We start from the raw sequence: 25,128 nt of genomic DNA, 5'->3' as shown, positions 1-25,128 counted from the left end.
AGAAGTAACGCCTACAGCACCACAGTTGCCACCCCTACCACATAGCCATCCATTATCCTTAGTCCCACGAAATTTCCGAAACCTAGCAATAACACATAATCCAAATTTAGACCAAACATATCGCAAAGTCCCATACAACATATAATGACACATCATTCACAAGATGATAATACATATGAACAAATTATTGAACAACCCCATAACACCGCTTTTCAGTCTCAAAATAATAATTTTTTTAGCCCTCGATGAGCCGACAACATGGATCACTACACCGCTCAAATTCCCATCCAACCAACCTCAACACTCCAATTACAATAATTCCACTTTTTGCTTTCCCGCCACCCGATTTCCCAACTAGTAATATAACATCAAGCATGAATTCAGACACTAATTCAGATTTTTCAGTTTTATACTCCATTTCACAACTCAATAATCCTAATATAGAAACCCCTGATGAATTTGCAGACTCCGAACCATCTCCATCCAATAATTTTCAAACCAACTCCTCAGTTTTTTCAAAACCCCCTTTTCAACCAATCCCACAAAATAACCCACTCCCGTCCGTTTCTACCCCCTCTTATGCTTCACAAGTAACCCCAACCTACTCTTCATTTCATTCAGACCGATCATCCAATTCTCCAGATATTCCCCAAATCTCCCAGAAACTCGATAATTTTATCACCCTACAACAACAACTATTACACCCTAACACCCTCACTATAAATCAGATTTCCTCCACAATAGAATCCTCAAACCCACCTACTCCTACACCCTCTTCAGCTTATACTGCCTCATTAGCACAATCATCCTCATCCACCGAATCATCAAATAGCACTAACCGAGCTTATCGCACTTTTAAAAGAAAATTACCATCCATTACCGACCAAACCAGGAACAACCTGTGAATAAATTAATCATCCACACCACACCAACACGAAAGATTTCCTAGCAATCACCCTACCTTCATTTCCACAAAATACTTTAAACACCCCTCACGATACTAACGACACACGCAGTTTTGTAGATGAACATGTTTTAATGCCTACACTTCATTGGACAACATATTATCGTTTTACTAATCCCCTTTGCCTACCGTTATCTAATACTCATAACGATATAGAAAGGAATAAAAAAATGCTATATCGACTCACCACACCACTAACACATAGACAAGTTACTCATATAGGATATAAAAAATCACTAAAAACATTCACTGCACCCCGAGCTAACGAATTTACACTAGAATATTACGACCATAATATCATCCGAACTAATCTAGACCAATTTTTAGATGACGACCGCTTCGCTAACCCACAACTAACTAAAAAAATCTTCATCAAAACACCATATGTATTCACACTCAATATATTTGATCGTAAATATGATCACATCATTTCTGAAGCACTAACTGACATGCAAGCTTACGAAAATTTACGAAAGACAAATTTCAATTATTTTCACTAACCTTCCACTTCCTTGCACCACATGAACGCGATTTGCACTGCTCACACGACATTATGTTACGCACTAAACAAACCCACACATATACATATTATCGCTTCATACAAAGTCATTTTGATCTACACACTCCATCAAGACAACCACACCACCGTTTTCAGTTTCTCAACTCAAAGTACACTTCGCCATTTTTTCTAAATTTCACATATTGTATCAAAGATACTAACCTCCACGGCATCCTCCGCAATTATGACCCAATAACTCAAATGTATATATTTTGTCCCATCACGAAGACCTTTAATGCTGAAGAATCCAGACCCTTCCTTATCCCACATGAATTTATCCAACCTATAGAAATCCCTATATTACAATTCATCCATAATACTAAATACAATCACCAAATATATAATCTCATTCAAAACACACCTTATGAGTTTGCAGTTGGCACCGAAGAACTAAAAACTATATAAGCACTTCAATTGCTCTGGCCACTGCTTCAAACTAAAAACATCATTCGCATACTAGCAAAATTACTAACAAATTCAGACATGATACACGACATCTTCCCCCACGGTTTTTTCCCCGACGACTAACAGGTAAGTATAATTTATACATATTCTTCACTAATAAATTTAAATTAATACTAACCATTCTTTACTCATGTTTCATTTAGATTTTTAGTCTTCATCCCACGATCATCTGCAAAAAACAGAAAAGAAAAATAAAAAATAAAACTTGTTAAAATTCTTCTAAACTTCATTAATAATTTGCTTTAGATAAATATAATAAAATTCATACCAATGTAGTAAATTAATTTATAAATTGTTTCCCCAAAAGCAGTAAATTTCATAATGATGAAAATTTATAACTTAACTTTCCCCCAAAACTAGCAGTAAAATTAAAATTCTATGTAGTAAATTGATAAAATGAAAATGCAGTACTAACCTTTCGATATTTTCATTCATTCGCACAGGAATACTATCCAAACTCACACAGCTCGCCCACGAAGAATTGTTTAAATAATGAATTTCAGTTTCAAGTTTTCACACTCAACAACTCTAACACACGATAACAAGTTTCAAACTTTCCTTGAACCCGGTTGGAAAGGAATTATATACTAAACCAAACTAACCAACGCAGCTTACTAAACACCACAAATCATAAATTAACAGCATGACTAAGAAAAAAAAACCAACGGTACCCAAACCGGATTAACCCAGTTTAAAACTGGATAATTTATTCTTTTGAAGACTATTATAAAGTCTAAGAAAGAAATCATAAAACACAAAAAAGTCGAAAGACAAACCCATAACAAAAACAATTTGATTTTTGAAAAAAGGACACAACCAAAGGAACATAAGAAAGACCAATATAAACCCAACAAAAAAAGTTATCACATAACAGGACCTCTCAAAGAAACCGCACAAAATCATACTCCCACTCCTGGCCTAACCCACCAGAGAGGACGTCCTGAGCATCCTCTATAGCCGGCCTAACCCACCGCGCTACATCCACGCTTTGTGACCACACTTCTATTTTTAATAAGAGGAACTCAAGGGTGAGTAACTCTTCAAAAAAACCGAACTAAAACAAAATGCTTTTGTGAAAACAACTAACTAAAATCATAATTAAAAAACTGAACTAATAAAAAATTTATAAAATGTAAATCATACCTTGCAGTATATAGATCAGAACATAACAACAAAGACGAACATCCAAAGACAAAATGACCCCACTACACTCGAAAAAGAATGGCCAACCACAACCAATATGCCGTCACAACTCAAAGGATTTAGAGTACGACTTGACTTCGCAGAAAAGGACTTCATTGAACTAGACCAATGACCACCTCGATGTTCAAGTATACGTACAGATCCGAGTTACAAGGCATCCCCTCCACGCACAATCTCCACGCCATTCCCAGACGAGGTCGAACACAAAACAAGTTCTCTACATAATACAGAAAAACCCGTCATAGCAAACCATTCTGAAATCAGATTGATTTCGTTGGGAAACACAGTCGTCGTCACAAGAAGACACAACGATTGATGTCCCTAACTCCAGCGTCCTGGAACTTCTCTAGTAGGAGAAACCGGACAAGAATACGATGTTCGCCAAATACCAACGTTCATCATCCATCCTTTGATTCGCAGAAAGATAATTCTAAAAAACTCTGTAAAACCCGGATGGGTGGAACCTGATCTAAACTATATTTTATGATTGGATAAATTAGATATTTTACTACTGTAAAGTATTTAATATTAACCAATCATGATCCATCTAACTAACAACCCACTTATTTGTAAGTGCTGAAATTACTTGTAATTTCAGCACCAGAGAGATTTGAATTTAACTTAGAAATTAGTTGCCTCTCCAAGAGAACTTCAGCAGCCGCAACAAACCAGTATACCCTAGATCTATTGAGCCTGGCAGAGACTAGTTAAACACCCTGAGACTAGTAATTATAAATGTAAGATTAGGATCGGTATTAGACTAAGAAGTTGCACGAATCTATCCGGCCGAAAATAAGATAGCGTGACGAGCAGACGGTGTACCCTATCCGAAATTACTCTATGAGTTAACCACACAGGAAATAACTCAACAAGCTATTGTAAGCCTTCGCGTGCTCTATTTGCTCGAAATAAGACAAAAAAATCAAACCGGTTTTTCTCGTCACTGGGAACTTTTTCTTCAAACGAGTAACGACTTTGGAATGATATATCACTCAACTCTCTCCGATGATTCTTTGTGGTAGCTTTGTGTGAAAGCAAAAAAAAAGTGGGAAGCAAAAAAAAACTACACCCGAATACAAAGTGTCGAACGGTCGGACGAAAAAAAAATTGTATAAGATGTCCTGTAAAGTAACCTTCCAGTCTTCTTATTTTGAGTCTGATTAAAGCAAACTATTCACACCAGAATTTATCACACCTTTGACAATTTTCTGGAACATTTGGTAATCAAATCAGGACCGATAATATTTTCGTAAAACAGCACACGAGTTTTTTTTTTCGGTACCTAAAATCGGCCAAAAATTCTACACCATAATCCGTTCCAGTCACTTCGTTGCGCGCTTAGAAAAAAAACGACTGATAACAACTGAAGTAATAAAATGTTGAATTTCTCACCTGTTATATAAAGTGTGGTTAACCAGAGACAGCATAGCATTCCCATCCACAGCCCCGAAGAACTTAGATACCTAAATATCAAGAGAATAGCCAGCAAAAACATAGTTGGACTCAAGTCTCAAATAATTCGAAGAGGCCAAAAAAAATTGAGCTTCTGAGTTTAGATTAGAGACAAGATTAACTTTGAATAATTAAAAACCTTTTGATTTTTCAGAACAGCTTAATATGGACAAAATTTACTAACCCAATTACAGAAAAACTGGCCAAAAGGTAACTTTTTGATATCGCTAAAAATCTTAGCAAACAAAATCCTTTTTCGAAATTAATGTCAACCACGTTTTTTTTTCAAGTCAATTAGACTATGCAAATAGAGAGCAAAATAAGCCTACCATTTAGCAAACGAACTTTAAATGAGTTCAAAAAGAAAACAAAATTCGTATTGCCAAAACAGAAATTGGAGCGTGATTACTTTTTAAAAATTTTCATGAACACACAAACCGTAATTGGGTGAATGGCTTCAAGGTGAAGTAATTGGGTAAATGGAAAATACTCGAAAGCAATTCTTACGTGCGCTTTGTTTTCACTCATTACCACAAAACCATGGTGGTCCAGCAGATAGCAGTCTATGAGCTAAAACACAACAGAAAAGTAAATTAAATTTGGATTATTTTTTCCAACTTTCGAAAAAAGTGACAAAATGTTTATCCTTGGGGTGACTTGATTATTCAATGGTCTACTATTGACTTGTTAACTAAGCGTTTCTGGTAGAAATTTTTATTACCGCTAATTTGGCTAATTTGGAATAGTTAACACCCGATGTATTGCATTCTATTAACACCCTTAAGTGGCAAAAAAAATCGCTCCAAATTGAATTGAGCGAGGTCATTTGTGCTTATTTGTCTAATTTTGAAGAAGGAATATTTATGTTTGGAGTGTTTTTCTATTGAATTGAATTTAAAATTTTTAACAAAGCAATATTTATGTTTGGAGTGTTTTTCTATTCAGTTGAATTTAAAATTTTTAACAAAACAATTTCGACTGAATTTTTTAAACCATTTGAAAAATTTTGCTTTACAGCGCTCAAAAAAAGTTCACAAGTGAGGATTTTAGGTTGAGATATGGGGGTGGGGGCTTGAAAATACGAGCTATAAATTGATATAAAAACGTGCTATAAATAGCGTTCTTATAAGACGCATAAACTGCAGGGGGTTAAGTTTTCCAAATTCAATTCACATAGCGTGTTTGGGTAAAAATTACTTATAAAAAAATTTGGAAAAAAAACGTTTTTTGTTTGATAGTGTTTACTCAATTTTTCAGCCAAAAATTTGTTCATTGACGTTAAATTGCAATCAGAACATTGAGGATTTTCCGTTGATTTACGAGCAGTTTTTTATCAGGATAAGAGACGCTAATTGAATCCCCTTAAACTTTTGCATAGCATTTTAGTGGATAAATTTAAAAAAACCAAATATTTTTCAAATTGGCCTCAAAGTACAGTTAGAACATTCAGTGCTTCACCCTGATAAATGAGCGGTCTTGTTGGTCATATTACTGATGCTTTCGTCTATGTTGTGACGAGCTTGAATAATTTTGACGGCGTGTTTCTAAACGTAAAGTTCTATGCTAACATATGCTGAAAGTTCTTCTCATCTTCTCATAGTGAATTCATAAGTATCGTATTTTTAAATTTAGTTCAGTTTTAAAAACTAGTTTTTTAACTATCTCCATTTACGAGCAAAAACAACATGGTGTGAAAAACGAGCTCTTCGGCGCTTATATACTTTAACTGTTGTTGATACCTTTTCTTAAAAGAATTTGCATGCATAAGTTTTCAGTCATTTTATACCAACTGACAAATGTTCTCTCCCTAAATCAGATTTCTTTCGGATTTCATTCGACTCCTACCCCTTCCTCGCGCCCATTCTAACAAAAAATTATCAAGAAAGGGAAAGCACTTCGCCGTGTTTTCCTTAGTGAAACTTTTCCGATGAAACCCAAGCCTTTCAAATGGGTAAAGGAACGCAGTACATTGACCAACTAATGAGAACTTCTGAAATGAGAAACTGACACTAACCACGTTTTGTATACCATCTCTATTTGTTGAAACGCAACTCAAATGTTTGCACAACTTAATGTCAAAATCTCACATTTTCACTATAAAATTACAAACCGCCAACAATCCAAATCAAGCTTTCGCTTCCTTCAGAAAACATTTGATGTCATGAACTGTTTAGTTTGAAATTCGACTCTCAGACCAATAGCAAAAATTATTATTTTTTGAGCTTTTTTCGCAAAATTGCTGGGAAAATGAAGAACGAGGACGACGCAGCTAACGAGCAATATCTTCTGGATTCAATTTTACACGAGAAATCCGAACTACCTCTTCTTGCTTTAATCAATCGATTCGGAGGCCGAGACGACGAGACTGAAAAGTTCTGCGCCAGTTTGGACGATGTAAAGAAAGAACTGGAACAGAAGCTTCATTTCATTTTGGACTCCAGAGCAAGCCAGAGTTTGGAAGCATTTCTTCATATTAATGCTGTTCAAGAACAGGTTATTTCAGTTGCCAGGTTTTTTTTGTGCTTTCCAGGAACTCGAGCTTTTTCGATAAATTTTATCAGAAAAAGTTAATTTGACTTTTTTCTTTTTTTGTTAGAAGTTAGTTTTCTTCGACAACGCCAATTTTTTCAATATTTTAATCCAAAATTTCTAATTCTTTGCCATGAAATCGCTCAAAGCTGGAAGGTTTTCGTTTGTATAAAAAGCTTTATTAGTCAAGAGGACGGTGTTTTGAGGTCTACCAAAATCGTGCTTGGAGTCCAAGGTTGAGGCAACAACTCTCAGCCCTTATGTCTGCATGGCATTTAATTTTGAACCAGGGACAACAGCGGTTCTTCGGAAAGAAATGAACAGCTCTTAATTTGGTCCCTTCCTTGCATAAATGATCTGAAGCTAACGCGAGTTGCATTTTTTACGACGTGGTCCGTCTCATTTTTTTCTCGTTCAGATAGCAGATCTTCGTGAGAATGAGCAGTACTTCCAGCAGAGTGTGGCAGACACCCAAGAGAGTCTGGCTCAGTCTCTGGCCCAGTACAAAAAGGTCACCACTGCTCGGAACAACCTGCACAGATGCATGGGGGAGGTCAAAATATGTCTGGACATGGCAGAGGCATTACAGAAGATTGAGGTATAAGCAGAGGCGTGTATAAGGATTTTTTTTGGGGGGGGGGGGGGCGGGTTCACGTTTCACATTCTCAGGACTTGGTTTCGTTCACATCCCAATGGGTGGGGTACTATTCAGTACTATTCTACGACATCTAATTAAGGCCGACTCAGTCTAGAACTTCTCTTAAGGCATAGCAATATGGGGTTTCGAATCAATATTGTAGTTTTTTTTGGGTTAGAAATTTTGAACGAAAAAATAATTCGAGGTTTGTCGCATTGAAGAATCGATTTTTAAATACCGTCCAGGAAATGCACCCGCCGCCAGCCTATTCATAATAGAGGACTATGATTTAATAAGCATCGATACTGAGAAGTAAAGTTCCATAAAGCCATTAAATGCTCCCAAATAAACCTTTTCTTGCAAGCAAATCCCGTTGATGCGCGCAAATCCTCTTCTTCCGAATTCCGTTGATGATCGTTGATTGGGCGACCACCGAAAAAAGTTTCTAGTTACAGTGAAACAGTTTTTGACGAACACTTTAACGTGGTTCAATCATCTCTATCATTGTTTTAGTCATTGACAGAGGAAAAAGACTTCTACACAGCTGCTCTCACCATCGACCGGCTCAAATCTAAAATTGCATCAGCCGACTCCAGCTACCAGTTCATACCCCGAATGGCACACGCACTGGAACTACAGTCGGCTCGTGTGTTTGACGACTCACTTGAAACCCTCGGGAGTTTCCTCAAGGTCGTGAGCGGATAAATGCGAGTCGTAATCACTAATAAATGAAATGAAAGATCACGAAAAGCGAAAAATTGCGTCTAAATTGTGTATTTTCACATGAAATTTCAGCAAAAATTTAGATATCAATCGATTTCAATGTTTATCGATAACGATATCTATCGCGGAAATAGATTTTTGATTGACAAAATTACACTATGAAAATCTAAGTGTATATCTATTCACCAGCGGATTTAGGGTGGGGGGGGGGGGGGTGTTTGATGGGATGGACTCTCAAAGATTCGGCCACCTGACGACACAAAGGGTCCCTTTTTGTACTATTTTAAGATCTCCATTTGTGCCTGCGGTACAGAAAATTTGATCAAAATAGGGTCTTTCTAGTGATTTGTGAGTGCTCGGAAAACCAATTTGGTCGACCTAACAAACAAAAAACGATCGATAAAATATCGATTTTTTTTTAAATCCGACCCCCCCTCCCCTCGAGAAAATTCTAGAACCGCCCCTGCCAAAAATGAAAATCGGTGAACCTTTATTCTATCTATCTTTGCTTTAAGGTTATGAGTGAAAACTTTGTTCGCGTGGGAAAAGACGCTGTGGAAAATAGATGGGCTTGCGATCCAGATCAATTCGTGGACTTCAGCAAGCTGGCCAACTGTTTCTTCATTGCACAACTTTTCAAAAGCAAGTAAATTTTGTTGCTATTTTTCTTCAGAAAACCATATTTTACAACAATAATGGCCAAAGTCCACAAAATTGATTTCAAAGAAAACTTTATTTTCATGGAAAAAAAATGTTTGCGAAAAAAAGCTAAATGAGTCCAGTCCGCACAAAATTAAATTTACGAAGAAAAGATTTCATAGTTTTTTGCCCGTGGAAGGAAAAGAACACAATTTTGAACGGGTGATTACCTGATAATTGGTTTTCAAAAACATATTTATCGGTTTCCATATTTGTTTGATTAACCGTTCAAAAATTTTTAGATGAAGCTGACTTCATTTTTCATTTCCAACAACAAACCGTCTCCCTCCTTGAGCATATTTGCTCCATTCGAAAACACAATACTCTGCAGGGATTCCCTGACTTCATCTTCTCTCTGATTGGCTACTTTGTTTCTCTAATCAGAACAACTCAAATATTACCCGAATTGGCAGAGAATGTTCCAAATTTAGCAAACCAAGCAGCTTTACAAGTTCATGAAAAAGTAGAAAAAATACTCGATAAGGCCGAAAATGATTTCATGTCAGAGCCGAAATCAGAAAGTCTACTTTTAGCAGTCTGCGAGTTGATAAATTTGTTCCAATATTACGGTATTCAGAATTCGGCCTTGGATGCTTGTTTGAACAAACTATTCGGAGATTTTTGTCGAGATTATGTCAATATTCAGGTCGAAAAGATAATTGAAGGCCGGAACAAAAACCGAACAGAGATCAGTGATCAAACTGAACCTAGTGTAAAGGTAAACTTGCGGGAAGTTTTTGATAAGCTTGAAAAACCTCGCTTCAGCTCGAATTCTTTGAACTCTGGAAGTTTAGAAAAAGTTTGGAATGATCACCGCGAAAGATTTTTTGACCTATTTATGGAAAATTACCTAAGAAACGCACTGGACGTCGTTATCCCAAGAGAAGATGAAAACAACATTAGAAAACTCATTACGATGCTGTCGAAATATAAAAGTAAGTTTTTCAACTTTTTCAATTCTTTTCACGACGTATACTTTTGTTTCAGCCACTTCACGACTTGGAAAAAGTTATGGTGCTGAGTGTTTTTTTGTTTCCTGCCGTTTTTAGATACCTCTGGCAAAGCTCGTATGGGGTGAAGTGTGGTGTCATATCAAGCTTCTTTTAATCTTGATTCGAATTCAAAAAAACTCTGTTGTGAAATTTAGGCTAGGCAGACCAATTTAGAGCAACATTCCCGGGTTGACCTCCATAAACCGAAAATGCTTTTCTTACATTTACCCACACCAAAAATGCTTATCATACAATTGCCTACATCAAATGTAAGACAAAATGCTAATCATACAATTTTCATACAATTTTTTAAAAAACTCAATTTTAAAATTGAAAATGCCGCAGAAATTTTTTCGTTTTTTTTTCAACCTCAAATCGAGTTTTGTACTCAAACAAGCATTTTCCAAAAAAAAAATTTTGCATGCATATTTTAACTTTTTGTATGCGTAACGTAGTCCACGATGCACAAAAATTGGAGTTTTTTCCGTTTCTCTGGATAACTTTTTTTAAACAGGCTAAAAACTCCTGTTTTTTTGTATGGCATGTTTATATATGCCTTGATCAATGTCTGATAAGATGAAAATTCAATTTCAAAAAAAAAAAATTTTGAAAAATTTTGCCAAAATTCAAAAGTTTGATGCTTTCACTATATGATTCGTGAAGTAATAACGTTCACAATTCAGATCGTTTCCAATGCATTGTCAATGACAGACGATCAACCTTTTGGGAACACTACTGTTGAGTACACCATGGGTTTAGTCACTTGTGTTCGGTCACGAACACATCCCAAATATTTTGAGAAATAAAATTCAGAAAAAAATCAATTTTTTGGTTTATGAAAAAATGCTTATCCTACACTTTTCATTTATGAAAAATGCTTATTCTAGAGTTTTTTCTACAACTTTCTGAGTCTATGAAACTGTAGGAAATTGTAGGATAAGCATTTTTTCATATATGGAAATTTTAAGATAAGCATTTTTGGTCAACCCGGGTTGGTCTCAAAATTGGGCTTAAGACTAATTTCGATTATCAGCGCAGTTGGGCCTAAGACTAATTTGATTTGTTAGTAATTTATCCAAGTTAACTAGGGGAGCGGTTTTGAATTGAGTGGTTAGGTCTACGCCACTCAACTGATAGGTAGGATGTTTAAGGCCCATCAAGATCCGTTGTTTAGGGTAAGGCCAAAATACTCAGCCCAGAAAAATAACCAAAAATTAGTATTTAGTTCTTAAGCAGGAGCACAACAGCATTTCTCCATAATGAGCTGAACAGCTTGTATGCTGGTCCTTCCCATAGTGGATAAATTGTCTTAAATAAAAATAGTTCCTAGAATTATAAGTAGCGCCCCAAGTTAATTCTAACTTTCAGCCCCATTTAGTTTTATTGTTCCGACTTTAGTAGGAGTTGACGGAATAATTATGCTTGGGGTTGCTTTTTTCCGATTTTTGAAAAAGTGAGGGAACACTTTTTCATAGTGGTTTTTTCTCCCGACCAATTTTAACTTTTTAACTAGCCATTTTATCGTTTGAAAACTGAAAATGTCTTGAGCTCCAAGAAGATTTTGAAAATATATTACCTGGGATCATTTTTTTTGAAAGATTGCCAATGGCCAATTTGGCCGATTGGGACAATTAACGCGCAATATGCTTCGTTCTATTAACACGTGACCGGCTATTTAATCCATTTCAAAAATTGTTTCAAATTGAATTGAGGTATGTCAGTTGGTATAAATAATACGTTATTATATGCGAATCATATCATTGTTTACTTTAATGAATTTTTTAAATCGATTCTCTTTTAGTTTTTTTTAAATTACATTATTGTTTTGAAATGAACAGTGCTCCATAGACGTTAAATTGCAGTCGGAACATTCAAAGCGTCGCCGTGTTACAAGCTGTCAAGTCTAAATTTTGAAATTGATAAAACATTGACTCTTCTCGCAGAATCTGTGTTGTCTTTCTGAAAAATTTTTGTTTTACAGACTCTGGCAATGAAAAAGAGCTGACGATCTTTGAATCTTTGGCACTAAAGAAGATTGAAAACATGATCAGGTTGCCGGTACAGAGAATAGCAGCGTCTTTGAGTTTTGAAGAGGGAGCGAATATGCAAGTTAACGAAATGCTGCAATCAAACGACGGGAACCTTTTGGCGAAATTAAATCATTGGATTATGGAGCAAATTGAGCAATTAAAGCAGTATCCAAAAGGTGAGCTTAATCAGTACCTGCTAGGTAAAGGTGTAGTAAAACTGTCCCAAGGCAGTTTTGTCAGTGGACTCCAATATAAGAGTCGAAAAAGGCTTTGTCGCGGGTTCCAAAATAGAGCTTTCTATTGTTTTTTAACCACACTATTCAATTTTACCACACATTTGCATTGCCATGGTTACTTGAATTCATGATGGAATACTCATTTCATTTCAATTCCTGCAATTTTAACTGCGCTCGATACAAGGTCCTGTATTTTTTGTTATAGCTCTCCTAAAATATTAAATGACAAAATTTACAAAATGTAGCACAACTATCATTTTGTTGTCAATCGAATAGGGTAACTTTGGATTACAAATTACTTTTGTTTCAGGCTTGCAAGTAGCTATCGACTTTTATGCAACTGAAATGAACAGTTTGATGAGAACTCTAACCAAAAACCCGACTATGAATTTTGCAGCTCTCGTTACATTCTTAGATACGTGTGACCAAATCATGAAAATTGGCAGTGAACACAAAAATCAAACTGAACAAATTCGAGAAATTGCAACACTTCGAAAATTCATCGACTTGATTCTGAACGCTGAAGATGCTTCGCAAACTTTGGAGATTTATGGAAAACTGTTTCCTGAAAATCAGAATAAATCAAAGTTGAAGTTACTAGGAATGTTGAAGACAATTAGAAACAACACTCAAATGGATAAACTATACACAAAAACTGCTAGAGGGAAACAACAACTCAAAACAAGCGCCAACCTTGTCAAAAAGTTGGAAAAATTAAAATAGATTGACAAATTTTTAAAAACTGTCGGCTCATCAATCAAAGTTTATTGGACCATAAGGTTTTCTTTTTATAAGGTTTTCTTTTTAAAGTTAACAGAAATCAATTTGAGTTCATTGGGTTATTTTCTGAACTTATTAAAATGTCAGGCAATGTGATCGAGCGAGAAGTTTAGTCTATTATCGAGATCAAAAAGTACATCTACCTCCGATTTCAGATTTTAAAAAAGCCAGTGGTTTGAGACCCCCCTCTCTGATCTGTCCCACAGTTTGAGTGCAAAGTAATAAGTAACAAGACTTCCCATATAGCAAGGCAAAACCCTGAATGTTCCCACTGCTCTTAAATAAGTCTTCAATAAATTCTGATAAAGAAAATGTTGACGAAATGTTAAACTTGGAACTGCCAATATCAAAACAAATGATTATTGGAGTTTGAGTTCTAAAAGGAATCAAAATGAAAATATAGTTGTCAAACCAACACATTTTTCGTAAGGGAATCGTAGGGGAATTGCCTTCTGAAAATTGAGCTCAGAGGGTCAATACTTCTCAGCTGAATTTTAAAATTTTGGTCGAAGCTGGCTAGTTAAAAATTCAAATTTGGTCTGAAGACAAAACTCCTCCGACCGCAAATACTCGGTCATTTTCTTCAAAAGTCGGAATGAAATGTAACGATGATTCGTGCGCTTTTTGTTCGTAACTTCTGAGAAAATAACAGAGCGTTTCTTAGAATGCTATGTAACATTCGCCCAAATACTACACAGTGACGGAGCGTAGAAAACAGTACCTATTAACGACTGGCCGGCGTCAGTTACCTAAATTCTACTAGTTTTTCACCGTCTTGACCTAGCCAGTTGATTTTCTGGTCTGTCTAGGTCTAAGTAAAAAGTTACTATTTTCAGGCCATCAGTCAAACGACTTTTAATCAGCTTTCGTTTACATGCGAACACCACCACATAGCTGGGTCTCGGATCCTCAGACTACGTGATTGCTTTTGAAAACACGGCTCGAATATCCTATTTTTTAATGTTTTTGGTGACAGTTCTATATTAAATCCATTGGAGATGGATTGACCCTTCCAGGAAGATCAAATTTTCCCGAAAGACCAACGGAAACAGAGTTAGCAGCGAATAAACATGTCCTGCCCGTGATACAACATCTGAAGGGTAAAATACCAGACCGAGAACTAGATTCGCTCAAGGCGGTGTTAAATCGGAATGCACACGTTTTTTCAAAGCACAAGGCCGACATAGGTTGCTGCAATTTTGTAGAACACAAGATTGAGATAGAAGAGGGCTCGGTATAATGACCCCTCATAAGTCAGAAGCGTGCAGGAAAGAAATCGAGATGTTAATGGAGTACGACATGATCGAGCCGTCGAAGTCCCCGTGGGCTTGTGGCGTGGTCATGGCTGAAAACAAAGGGGGCAACTCAGGTTTTGTTGTGATTTCCGTTACTTGAACGCAGTGACAAGAAAGGACGCATACCCAATTCCCCGCATCGATGAGAGCCTCTCCAAGTTGGGGGACGCAAAGTTCTTCACGACACTGGATTTGGGCTCTGCGTTCTGGCAAGTGCGACTCAGAAAGCAAGATCGTCAGAAAACAGGCTTCGCGTGCGAGCTGGGATTGTTCCAGTGGAAGAGGATGCCATTCAGATTGTGCAATGCGACCGCCACAGTCCAGCGACTGATGGCCCAGGCACTCACGAGTGTGACAAAGAAATACGGGAACCTCATCATGTGTTATGTCGATGATGTCGTAATAGCAACACCAACCCTGGAGGATCATATAGAGAGGTTGGATGAGGTGTTTACTTGCATGAAACATGCGGGCCTGAAGTGCAAACCCTCCAAGTGTGAAATCCTTAGAGACTCAATAAAGTATCTGGGCCGCCTTGTGGATAAGCATGGTGTGAGACCGGATCCCGAAGCAGTCGAGGCGGTCTTGACCTGGAAGGCACCTAAGACAGATACACAACTGATGAGCTTTTTGGGGTTTGCTAATTTTTATCGAGAGTTCATCAAGAGATACGCCGATAAGATATACCCCATGCAGCAGTTGATGAGAAATAAGGGCAAAAAATTCATTTGGACTGATGATGCACAAGTTTCATTTGAAAAAATTAAACGTGAACTTTGCGAGGAACCGGTCCTCGGCATGCCAACAGAGAAGGGGATGTTTGTGTTAGACACGGATGCATCAGTGGTTGCGATATCAGGCATACTTCACCAGGAGCAAGAGTGGAACGGGAGAACGGTTCTCCGTCCGATAGCCTATGGAAGTAAGGTCCTGAGCGATACTGAGATGAAGTACGGCGCACCAAAAGCGGAATTATTCGCGGTGATCACTTTTGTGGAAAAATACAGGGCCTACTTGGGGAGTGCTCCCTTCAAGTTGCGAGTGGATAATCGTGCACTTGCCTGGCTGAAAACCTATTCGATGGACCAAAGTTATATTGGTCGTTGGATCGTGCGCCTGGATGGATACCACATGATCATAGAGCACCGTACCCGTGACAAGCACCAGAATGCTGATAGCCTCAGTAAAAAGACAGATTTCTATGAGCGCCTAGAAGAGAAGCAGGCCAATCAGGCACAAATCAAAGACGAATTTTCATTTCTAGATAAAGAGACCTACGATAAACTACCACTCACCAGGTGGCTGGACAAGTCAGGGCACCCCATACCAGGACACCCTGAACTTCTGGTGAAGATGGCCGCTGAAATAAAGGTATTAGCCAGGGGTGATCCTGTCCCGCTGGATCTGCTAGTCCGATCCAATCTGGTGCAGCAAGAGCTCACCAGGCTGGGTATAAACAGCATAGTCCTGCTAAATAGGACAGTGAACAAGGCGCCGGACGTCATGGGGAAGCTCCATGACTTGCTGGATAGAGAAGTGGACAGGCATGATCGTGAGTGGTTGGAAACCATCCAACGGTTGACCGTCACTGAGAGAACGGAGAAGAGGCAAGTGACCATTCGCAGTCGCGATGTTGAACGGGATTGCCGGTCGATAGTGAACCAGCTGGTGAACTCAATGCCAAAGCATGTCTTGTTGAGGACTTCGTTCACAGAACGTGGGATATCGACCCAGGTCCAAGCCACTGAGGAAGTCAGGGTCAAGTCGAAATCCAGCTTCACGAGAAAAGTACAATTTACGGATGCAAGGGAAGAGTACGAACCGAGCTTGGATTGTTCATCCGGGGAGGAGACAATGTCCGGGGAGTCAGGCACTTTCGAGCCCGTACAGGACGAGCCCGTACCACAAATATTCCGCCGTTAATTTCGTATCGAAAGTCGGAACAAAAACCAAATATTTTTAAAATTGACCTCAAAGTACAGTCAGAACATTCAGTGCTTCGCCCTGATAAATGAGCGGTCTTGTTGGTCATATTACTGATGCTTTCGTCTATGTTGAGACGAGCTTGAATGTTTTTGACGGCGTGTTTCTAAGCGTGTAGTTCTATTCTAACATATGCTGAAAGTTCTTCTCATAGTGAATTCATAACTATCGCATTTTTAAATTTAGTTCAGCTTTAAAAACTAGTTTTTTAACTATCTCCATTTACGAGAAAAAACAACATGGTGTGGAAAACGAGCTCTTCGGCGCCTATTTACTCTAACTGTTGTTGATACCATTTCTTAAAAGAATTTGCATGAATAAGTTTTCAGTCATTTTATAGCAACATCAAAACCACTCCATACAAGTCGGAACAATGACAAACTTACAAAATATAGCACAACTATCATTTTGTAGTCAATCGAATAGGGTGATTGTTCCAACTTTCGATACGAAAGTAACGGAATATTTATGATCAGGGCGGGTTTTCGAAAGCTATTGTTGTCCTGAGCTCAGATTTGAAAAGTTATTCAATTGTGATCATTTTTCGTAAAGTTACGGGGGTTTAAAGATTGCCATTTCGGCCAATTTGGGACAATTAACGCGCGATATATTTTGCGCTATTAACGCGTAAGCGGAGAGTTAATCGGTCTTAGAACTTGATCCAAATTGTGTGAAAGAAGCATATTTGCCATAAGTGATTTGTTACAAGAAGCGAAATCCATCCTTTTCTTTTTATATGGCGTGTGGGGGGATAATTTTTATTAAAAGCTTTAACATTTTAGAAAAATTTTTCAACTTGTTTTATTTCATTTAATTTCTTAATACTATACTGCTCCATAAACCTCAAAAGGCAGTCGGAACATTCAGGGCTTTGTCTTGATACGAGCAATCTTGTTTTGGATTTCATATTACTTTTGTTTCATGGTTGGCAAGTAGCTATTGACTTTTATGCAACTGAAATGAACAGTTTGATGAGAACTTTGATCAAAAACCCGACAATGAATTTTGCAGCTCTCGATGCAGTCGTAGATACATGTGATCAAATCAAGAAAATTGTCAGTGAACACAAAAATCAAACTGAACAAATTCGAGAAATCGGAACACTTCGAAAATTCATCGACTTGATTCTGAACGCTGAAGATTCTTACGCTGAAAATCAGAGTAAATCAAAGTTGAAGTTACTAGGAATGTTGAAAACAATTAGAAACATCATTAAAATGGATAAACTATACACAAAAACTGCTAGAGGGAAACAACAACTCAAATCAAGTGCCAACTTGTCAAAAAGTTGGAAAAATTAAAATAGATTGACAAATTTTTTAAAACTGTCGGCTCATCAATCAAAGTTAATTGGACAAAAAGGTTTTATTTTTGTCTTGAAAAAAGTAACAGAAATCAATTGCAGTTCATTGAGTAAATCAATTGCAGTTCTAGTTTCAGCACCAGAACAAATTGAATAAAACTTTGAATACAGTTGTTCTCCTTCTGGATAAACTCCAAGAACTAACTCGCATAAACCAGTATACACTAGATCTATTGAGACTAGGAGATATAAGATTAAAATTAAGATCGGTATTAGACTAAGAAGTTGCACAAATATATCGGGCAGAAAGAAAGATAGCGTGACGAGCAGACGGTGTACCTTATCTGAAATTACTCTATGAGTATAACCAATAGGTCATAACTCAAATTTTCTGAACTTATTCCATTGAAAGGCAATGTGATCGAGCGAGAAGTCTATTACAGAGATAGAAAAAGGACATCTACTTCAGATTTCAGATACAAAATGACAGTGGTCTGAGACTACCCCTCCCATCTGATCCGTCCCATGGTTTTAGGGCGAAGTAAGAAGTAACAAGACTTCTCGTATCTCAGGGCAAAAACCTGAATGTTCCGACTGCTATTAAATAGGTATTCAACAGTTTTTGATAAAGAAAGTTTTGATGAAATCTTAAACTTGGAACTGCCAATATCAAAACAAATGATTATTGGAGTTTGAGTTGTATAAGGAATCAAAATGAATATAAAGTTGTCAAACCCACATAGTTTTGCAAAAAGTAATCGTAGGGGAATTTCCTTATTGTTCCGACTTTCGATACGAATGTAACGGAATATTTGTGCTCGGCGTGGGTTTTTTTTTCTTAAGACAAATTTCGATTTTTCAAGTAGCCAATTTTGACGAATTTTTTTTTTTTATCATTCGAAAGCCATTGTTATCCTGAACTTAAATTCGAAAAGATATTTCACCTGTGATCATTTTTCGTAAAGTTATGAGGGTTTAAAGATTGTCATTTTGACCAATTTGGGACAATTAAAGCGCAATATAATTCGCGCTATTAACGCGTAAGCGGAGATTTCTTCCGTCTAATAAATAGTTCCAAATTGGTTGAACGAAGCTTATTTGCCATAATTCATTTGTTACAAGGAACGAAATCTCTCTTTTTGTACTCTTTTTGTACTGGCCTAAATGCAATTTGAATCGATTTATTTTGCCGTTTACTCTTTTTTAGATCAAAATATATCGCACGTACGTTATTGATTGAATTTAATTGTGGTGGTTACAGTAGCCTCGAATGCAATCCTCCGTACCCTACGAAAAAATGATCGCATGTAAAATTAGTTTTTTATTTCAACTGTTAGACATCAATACTTCTCAAGATCGTTTAGAAAATTATGCTGAAAAGGTTGGTTAAAAAGCCGAAAATTGCATGGAAAGGAAACCACCCGAGCCCAAATAAACCATCACTTTTTTCGAAAGTAGAAACATTTAATCATAAGGAATGAACCCAAGCTGTACATTTTGTTGCTGAAGCTTTCGTCGAGAATTCGCTATGCCGAAGAAAAGGAGATTTTGTAACCAAGCGAGACTGCTCGTATCAGGGTGAAGCCCGAATGTTCCTTAGGGCGTTTGAACTAAACTACGTTTAAAATTCAGATAAAAAATTGGAAAAAGTAATGTTAGAAAGTTATTTGAAAGAAATTACTCGTCACCTTATTAAGATGAGTCACCTTATATTTTTTATCTCTATCAAAACACTATTTGGACCGATTACCGACTAGCTTGCGTCAATTCAATTTTTGTGAGCAGCATAACAAAAAAGCTGAAAAAAAAAGCTGACAGCGGCAAATCAAACTGTCAAAAAGGTCATTTTTCAGAAAAGAAAAAAAAGTTTTTGGTTTCATTTTCACTTTTTTGTATCAGAAAACCTTTTTATTGTGATGGAAAATCGTCTCAGACAAAGCTAACTTGAAGCAACCGCATCAGAAATATTGAAAAAGTTTTATTATTTCTAATTAAGTGTTTTAGTTAGCCAGTTGCTTTGCGTTTTTCTCTAGTCCCCCCCCCCCCATTCTTTAAAAGTCGGGAAAAAAACAGATACAGTTCTTCATGAAAAGCCAGTAGCAGTTAATCGCAGAAGAGCAGATTAAAAACTATTGTTGCTTAATTTCCTTGATGATAATACATTGTCTAAGACATTAATGTATCTCGGATGACATGAGAAACACTCACTGTTGAGTTGGTGCATGACTCTATTTTTGTGAAGACGTTGTTCTCGTCATTCGTGAGGTCGTGTCTGCTTCCGAGGTTGGAGATGGACTTGTTGAATGCAACCATCGCATCATCTAGATCCAGATACACTCCAACAACTACAACACAAACAATAATCTGTGGGTGTGGCAAGAAAAAAACTAAGCGCTAAGTATTAAAAAGTATCGAAATAGTTTTCATTGAAAAGGGGTAACTTGATGCTCACTATATCTAGTGATGGTTTCTCAAAAACTATTTTTTTTGCACCAGCTGGGAAAATTCACTCCTGTTAACGATTTTCATCACATGTTAACAAGCATAAATTAGGCATCAGATTTGCAAGTGACACAAAATCTAAAAACCACGGTCACCTTCGAAGACTTTTTGTCTTTTTGAAACCATCAAACATTATTTCAGCACACAATAGAAATTCTTAAAATTAAATATATGTTGGCTTTATATGAGGGGGTTCCTGTGTTTTGTTTTTCTACTTTATCCGAAAAATCTTTTTCAAGCCATAAATTTTCGCATTCATGAAGAGTTGCTCTTCAAAATTTGAGCTGCTCATCGATTTTAAGTACTTTTTAAGCCGGCCTAATTAATAGTCAATGAACCTTGTTCAGACTCTTGGATAGATCGCGATGATTTTTTTGTTTTTTTTTTTCAGAAAAATCAAAAAGTTTGTTCAGGCTCAAATTTAATTCTTTTTCTGCTGTTTGAATTTTGATTCCTTTTTTAGTTCACTTCGTTTCCTTTGTTAAATGAAATGCAAAGTCCACTATCGAATAGCAAAAGTGTAAGGGTTACAAAAAACTTTATTGGCTTCTAGCTTATCAATAATTGTATATTGTTCTAGAAATTTAAAGAGTTGCAATAGCATCTGCTTTTTCTTTGAAATTCAAAAGTTGAGATTTTTTCAAAAAAGAAATCACTATTTTTTTCTCTGTTTACTTGCGTTCATTCACTTTTTTCCCACAGTCTGTTGGTTATGTTTAGTCCGGAAATGAAACAGAAATATAATTTTTCTCAGCACAAAAAAAATTTAAATATTTTTCAGCTCAAATTTTCTTTAAAAAGACTCTTCAAAACGTAATATCAAAAATTTTAAAAAAAGGTTTGTATATCCAGAGTTTAGGTAAAAAGTTCTTCAAAAGTTTCAACCTCAGTTTCAATGATCGAAAAAGATGCTTGGCTAAGCAATTAGCACCGAATCTTTTCACCGCCGTCATGGCATTGATCTTTTGATTGAAAATGGATTATGCAAAAGGAATGTGGAAAAAGAGTGTGGAATTACTTCGATAGTACACAGAAACTTAGAAAACCTCTATGACATCAAAATGCAAAAGGAATATGGAATTATTTCCATAGCCAACAGAAACTTAGAAAAACTCAATGAATTCAAGAAATCAAAAAAAAATTAACTTTTCAAACTTTTCAAATTATATGAAACACGAAAAAGATCTTCGCATTTCAAAGGGTCTTTTATAATTGATAAAAAAAGATAAAACACAGTTAGTTTTTAATCCACAGGTAGATTTAAAAAATAAATTTCATTTTCGAACTGAAAAGTAAATCACGTTTTTCACAACAATCGCATTTTAGTTTGCTTTGTTGTTAGCCAATGGTTTGAGTTGAAATTAAAGCAATCAGTAGTCAAACAGGAAAAATAAAGTTTGAGGGTGAATAAGCCCTTCCAGAAAAAAATGGAAAATGATGAAACAAAAAAAAAGCATTTTAAAATAAGTATTGTAATTTTGTCCATTTACGCTTAAAACATGTTTACTTCTTTTATTGTTGGCGCGTCACTGAGCTGCGTTCCCTGATAGCCGAAAAATAGTTTCGATCCTGGATAGCCGAAAAAAGTTTGGTTCCCAGAGAGGCAATTTTTTTGTTTCCTGGTAGCCGAAAACTTTCGATTCGAGCAAAACTAAAAATCAATCGTTAAAAATTAAATTAAGAGGGGTGTTTTAAAACCACAATAGAAAATTAGATAATTTTGTTTCTTTCATCCCAAAAAACTATGAAAATCTGATTTTCAAAAACTTTTTTTTTGCAAGAGAGGCAAACAAATTGCTGTATTGTACACTTTTTTGGCGTCTTCTCCTCGCGTCTCTTTCAGGGCACTTATTTTTTATTGTTTTTATTTGGTTTTTGACTGGATAGCCGAAAAATTTTTAACAAATGGATGGCTGAAAAAAGTTCTGATCGTCTAGATTAGATTAAGACCATTTATCCACAGGGGAAAGGACTAACACAAGAGCTGTACAGCTCATCACGGCGAACCGCTGTTGTGCCCCTGTAAAATTGTTCGCGGATAATCAAAAAATTTTGTTCCCGGATATTCGAAAAAATAATGCGTTATCAAAGTAGCCGCGATTTTATTTCTGTCTGCTTTCATGAAAGCAAAGCTATTAAACCAAAAAAATGCATTTTTTGGTAGTCAATTTGTAAAAAAATAAGATATTTTAATAGTTCGATAAATTTAGTCGTAACTTTTCGTTTAGTCTCGTTTTTTTAATTATAGTTTTTGTCTCTTATTAGTTAACAAGAAATTTGTAGTTTTTTCGACAATCCAGGAATCCGGCTGTGACACACACCCTTTCATTAACACGCTTTTTTGTCGACAATTTAAAAGTTTAATTTTGACAGTTTAACATCATTAGGCATATTTTTGCGTTTGATATTTGAGTGTTGAAAACAAAAGTTCACATCTTGCCTTAGAAAAGGAAAGAATGCAAGACGAGTTTAAACTTAAAATCTAGCTTCAGTTTTAGCTGAGCCGACAACATTTGGTTTGAATACTGGTGGCTTTGGAATAAATAAAAACTTAACAAAAAACTTGACAAACTTCATTTGCACCAAAAAAATAAAGCAAGGTATCATGCTTGCATAGTTCTAAGTACTTCAGCAGTTTTATAAACCCCTGGTGAATTTTAATGTTTCAATTTTTACGGATATGTTCCGATTTTCTAGCTGTCAAGTTGGGCTTTTGCGGCTGTAAACTTGTAGCTAATACATTAAATTTGGTCGCGCCAGTCAATAATTTACTGAATTGGGTCGAGACAGTTCGGACATAAGTTAGGCTAATTTTAGTCAAATCAGTGGAAACAAGTTTTCGGGAAACATAAGGAAAGCTGGGATTTTTTTGCAGAAACAAATCGTTTTTTTGTTTCAATAAAAAAACACTGAAAAGATATAATTTGCAAAAAAAATACAAGCCACTTTGATTAAGCTTCTGAGAAAACGCGCCGAAAACGCGCCGAAAACGCCATTTTCTTTGGGAATTTTTTGGAAAATTTTGACCAACTATTTGCGTTTTTGGTGAATTCGATCAGAAAAGGATACCAGAAGGTGATAGTTTTCAGGACCCGCTGGGTAATGAAAAAGCCAAATTCTTCGGCCGGGGCGATTTCTCTATACCAGCCACAAGACTGTACCTCAACTGATCAACTTTACCTGAAGATATAGCCTTCTTTTCTTTGTTTTGATATCCCGCAGACTTCGACTTAGCAAAGACCAGCTGAGCCGCTGCCAGAACGTTCAGGTGATCAGTCTCCTGAACAGCTGAAACAAATTCAAATATTAAGCCGCACTTTTGGATAGTGACATACACGTTTCTATGGTGCTCCAAAATGCGAAAAAAAAGAAATTCAAAAAATCAAACAGAAGATAAATTGTGTCATAAATTGCATGAATTTCTATTGAAATACCTTTTCTAGAACAGCATGTAAAACAAGCAAGTGAAAATTTGTGCAAAATTAGAACTTTCATTAAGAAGTTTTTCAGAGTTTTTCAGAGTTTTTTAGTCAACCAATTTGGTTCTCGTGGCTCACCTAATCAAGTAAAAGGCGCTAAATCTCGTTCCAAATATTTAAAAATCAAGTTTCTGTGAGTAGATGGGTAGGGGGGGGGGGGGGAGGGAAGGAGCGTACGCTATTCTGACCCAAAATGCACTACATGATAAAGTCTTAAATTGAATTTTCTGAACTTACGCTCTGGACCGTCGTAGTTTGTGGTTGTGCTAGTGGGTACCCAATACACTAGAATATCTTCATTTTCAGTCAGACTGTAGGCAGATGACGGGATCTTGAAGTACTCCGCTTGGAATGGTGACCCTGCAAACCTGGTCTTCATGGTGCCCTCCAGCTTTTCGTCTCTAAGTTAAGCAAAAAGAACCTTAAAAGGTTTAAACTGACATTAAAACTCTTTAAATAATTCCCTTGTTATCTTTTTTCAAAAAGCTATATTAGTTTCAATCTGGGACTACCTTGACGACTATACGTGAATTTTTAATTATTAACGCGCGACATGTTTTGTAATCCCGGGTTGACCTCCATTGACCAAAGCTAATCATACAATTCCATAAACTAAGTCGATAAAAAAATACTGGTCGAACAAGTTTCATAAAATTTGCTAAAGTGAGGCCATCGAATTTTCAAATTACTTTTTTCTTGTATTGGCATAAAAATCATTGTTTTATACTAGACAGAAAAGAAAAGTTTGGTGTCGGAAAAATTCTAGTCATATAAATTCCATACATGAAAACTGTATGACTAGCATTTTTTGATAGCGACAACACAAAATTTTGGCGACAACAAAAAATAATTTTGAACTTGTCTCAAATTTTTTTTTTATCAACCGCAAATCGAATTTTGTACTCAAACAAACATTTTTCAAAAAAATTGCATGAAAAATTTAAATTTTTATGTGCTTAATGTAATTTTTTTTCCGTTTCTGTAGATAACTTTTCTTCAAAAACGCTAAGAGCTCATATTTCTTTTGTATGGCCTGTTTATGTATGCCTTGATTAATTTTTGATAATCTAAACATTCAAAACTTGAAAATAATCATCTTTGAAAATGTTTGCCAAACTTTTAAAGTTTGATGCTTTCAGTAGATCATTTGTGTCAGAGTAGTTTTATACAATTAAGATCATTTCTAATGCATTGTAAATTCGAGACGATCAAAGCTTTGGTGATTCTCGTGTTGAGCAAACCTTGGTTGTGTCACTTGTATTCGGTCACGAACACGTTCCAAAAAGTTTGAGAAAAT

At 36.3% G+C, this 25,128-nt stretch overlaps 3 protein-coding genes across 4 annotated transcripts in view; 2 read left to right on the top strand and 1 right to left on the bottom strand.

The window, feature by feature from the left end:
- Positions 1 to 25,128, top strand: part of LOC134839467 (heterogeneous nuclear ribonucleoprotein D-like-B) — a 393,489-nt gene that overhangs the window by 88,994 nt on the left and 279,367 nt on the right. The window lies entirely within an intron of this gene.
- Positions 1 to 25,128, bottom strand: part of LOC134839097 (voltage-dependent calcium channel subunit alpha-2/delta-3-like) — a gene marked incomplete at its 5' end in the record, with an annotated part of 80,159 nt that overhangs the window by 17,523 nt on the left and 37,508 nt on the right. For both annotated transcript variants that reach the window (XM_063854526.1, XM_063854527.1), the window contains 5 exon segments: positions 4,584 to 4,654; positions 5,151 to 5,213; positions 20,059 to 20,195; positions 23,533 to 23,640; positions 24,069 to 24,232. In XM_063854526.1, coding sequence (XP_063710596.1) covers positions 4,584 to 4,654; positions 5,151 to 5,213; positions 20,059 to 20,195; positions 23,533 to 23,640; positions 24,069 to 24,232 — 543 coding nt within the window.
- Positions 6,669 to 13,256, top strand: LOC134839278 (uncharacterized). The gene is made up of 7 exons (XM_063854776.1): positions 6,669 to 7,136; positions 7,591 to 7,770; positions 8,323 to 8,499; positions 9,048 to 9,174; positions 9,474 to 10,166; positions 12,205 to 12,429; positions 12,800 to 13,256. The coding sequence occupies exons 1-7, from the start codon at positions 6,891 to 6,893 to the stop codon at positions 13,210 to 13,212; spliced, it is 2,061 nt and encodes a 686-aa protein (XP_063710846.1). The 5' UTR covers positions 6,669 to 6,890; the 3' UTR covers positions 13,213 to 13,256.

This window comes from Symsagittifera roscoffensis, chromosome 2 (genome assembly GCF_963678635.1).
Source record: "Symsagittifera roscoffensis chromosome 2, txSymRosc1.1, whole genome shotgun sequence".
Classification (NCBI taxonomy): domain Eukaryota; kingdom Metazoa; phylum Xenacoelomorpha; order Acoela; family Convolutidae; genus Symsagittifera; species Symsagittifera roscoffensis.
This window is presented reverse-complemented; position numbering and strand designations above follow the sequence as displayed.

Coding starts and splice junctions, on each gene's coding strand:
- LOC134839278 (XM_063854776.1), top strand. CDS start 6,891: ATGAAGAACGAGGACGACGCAGCTAACGAGCAATATCTTCTGGATTCA. Junction 8,500..9,047: donor CCCTCGGGAGTTTCCTCAAG/GTCGTGAGCGGA, acceptor CTTTGCTTTAAG/GTTATGAGTGAAAACTTTGT. Junction 9,175..9,473: donor CATTGCACAACTTTTCAAAA/GCAAGTAAATTT, acceptor AAAAATTTTTAG/ATGAAGCTGACTTCATTTTT.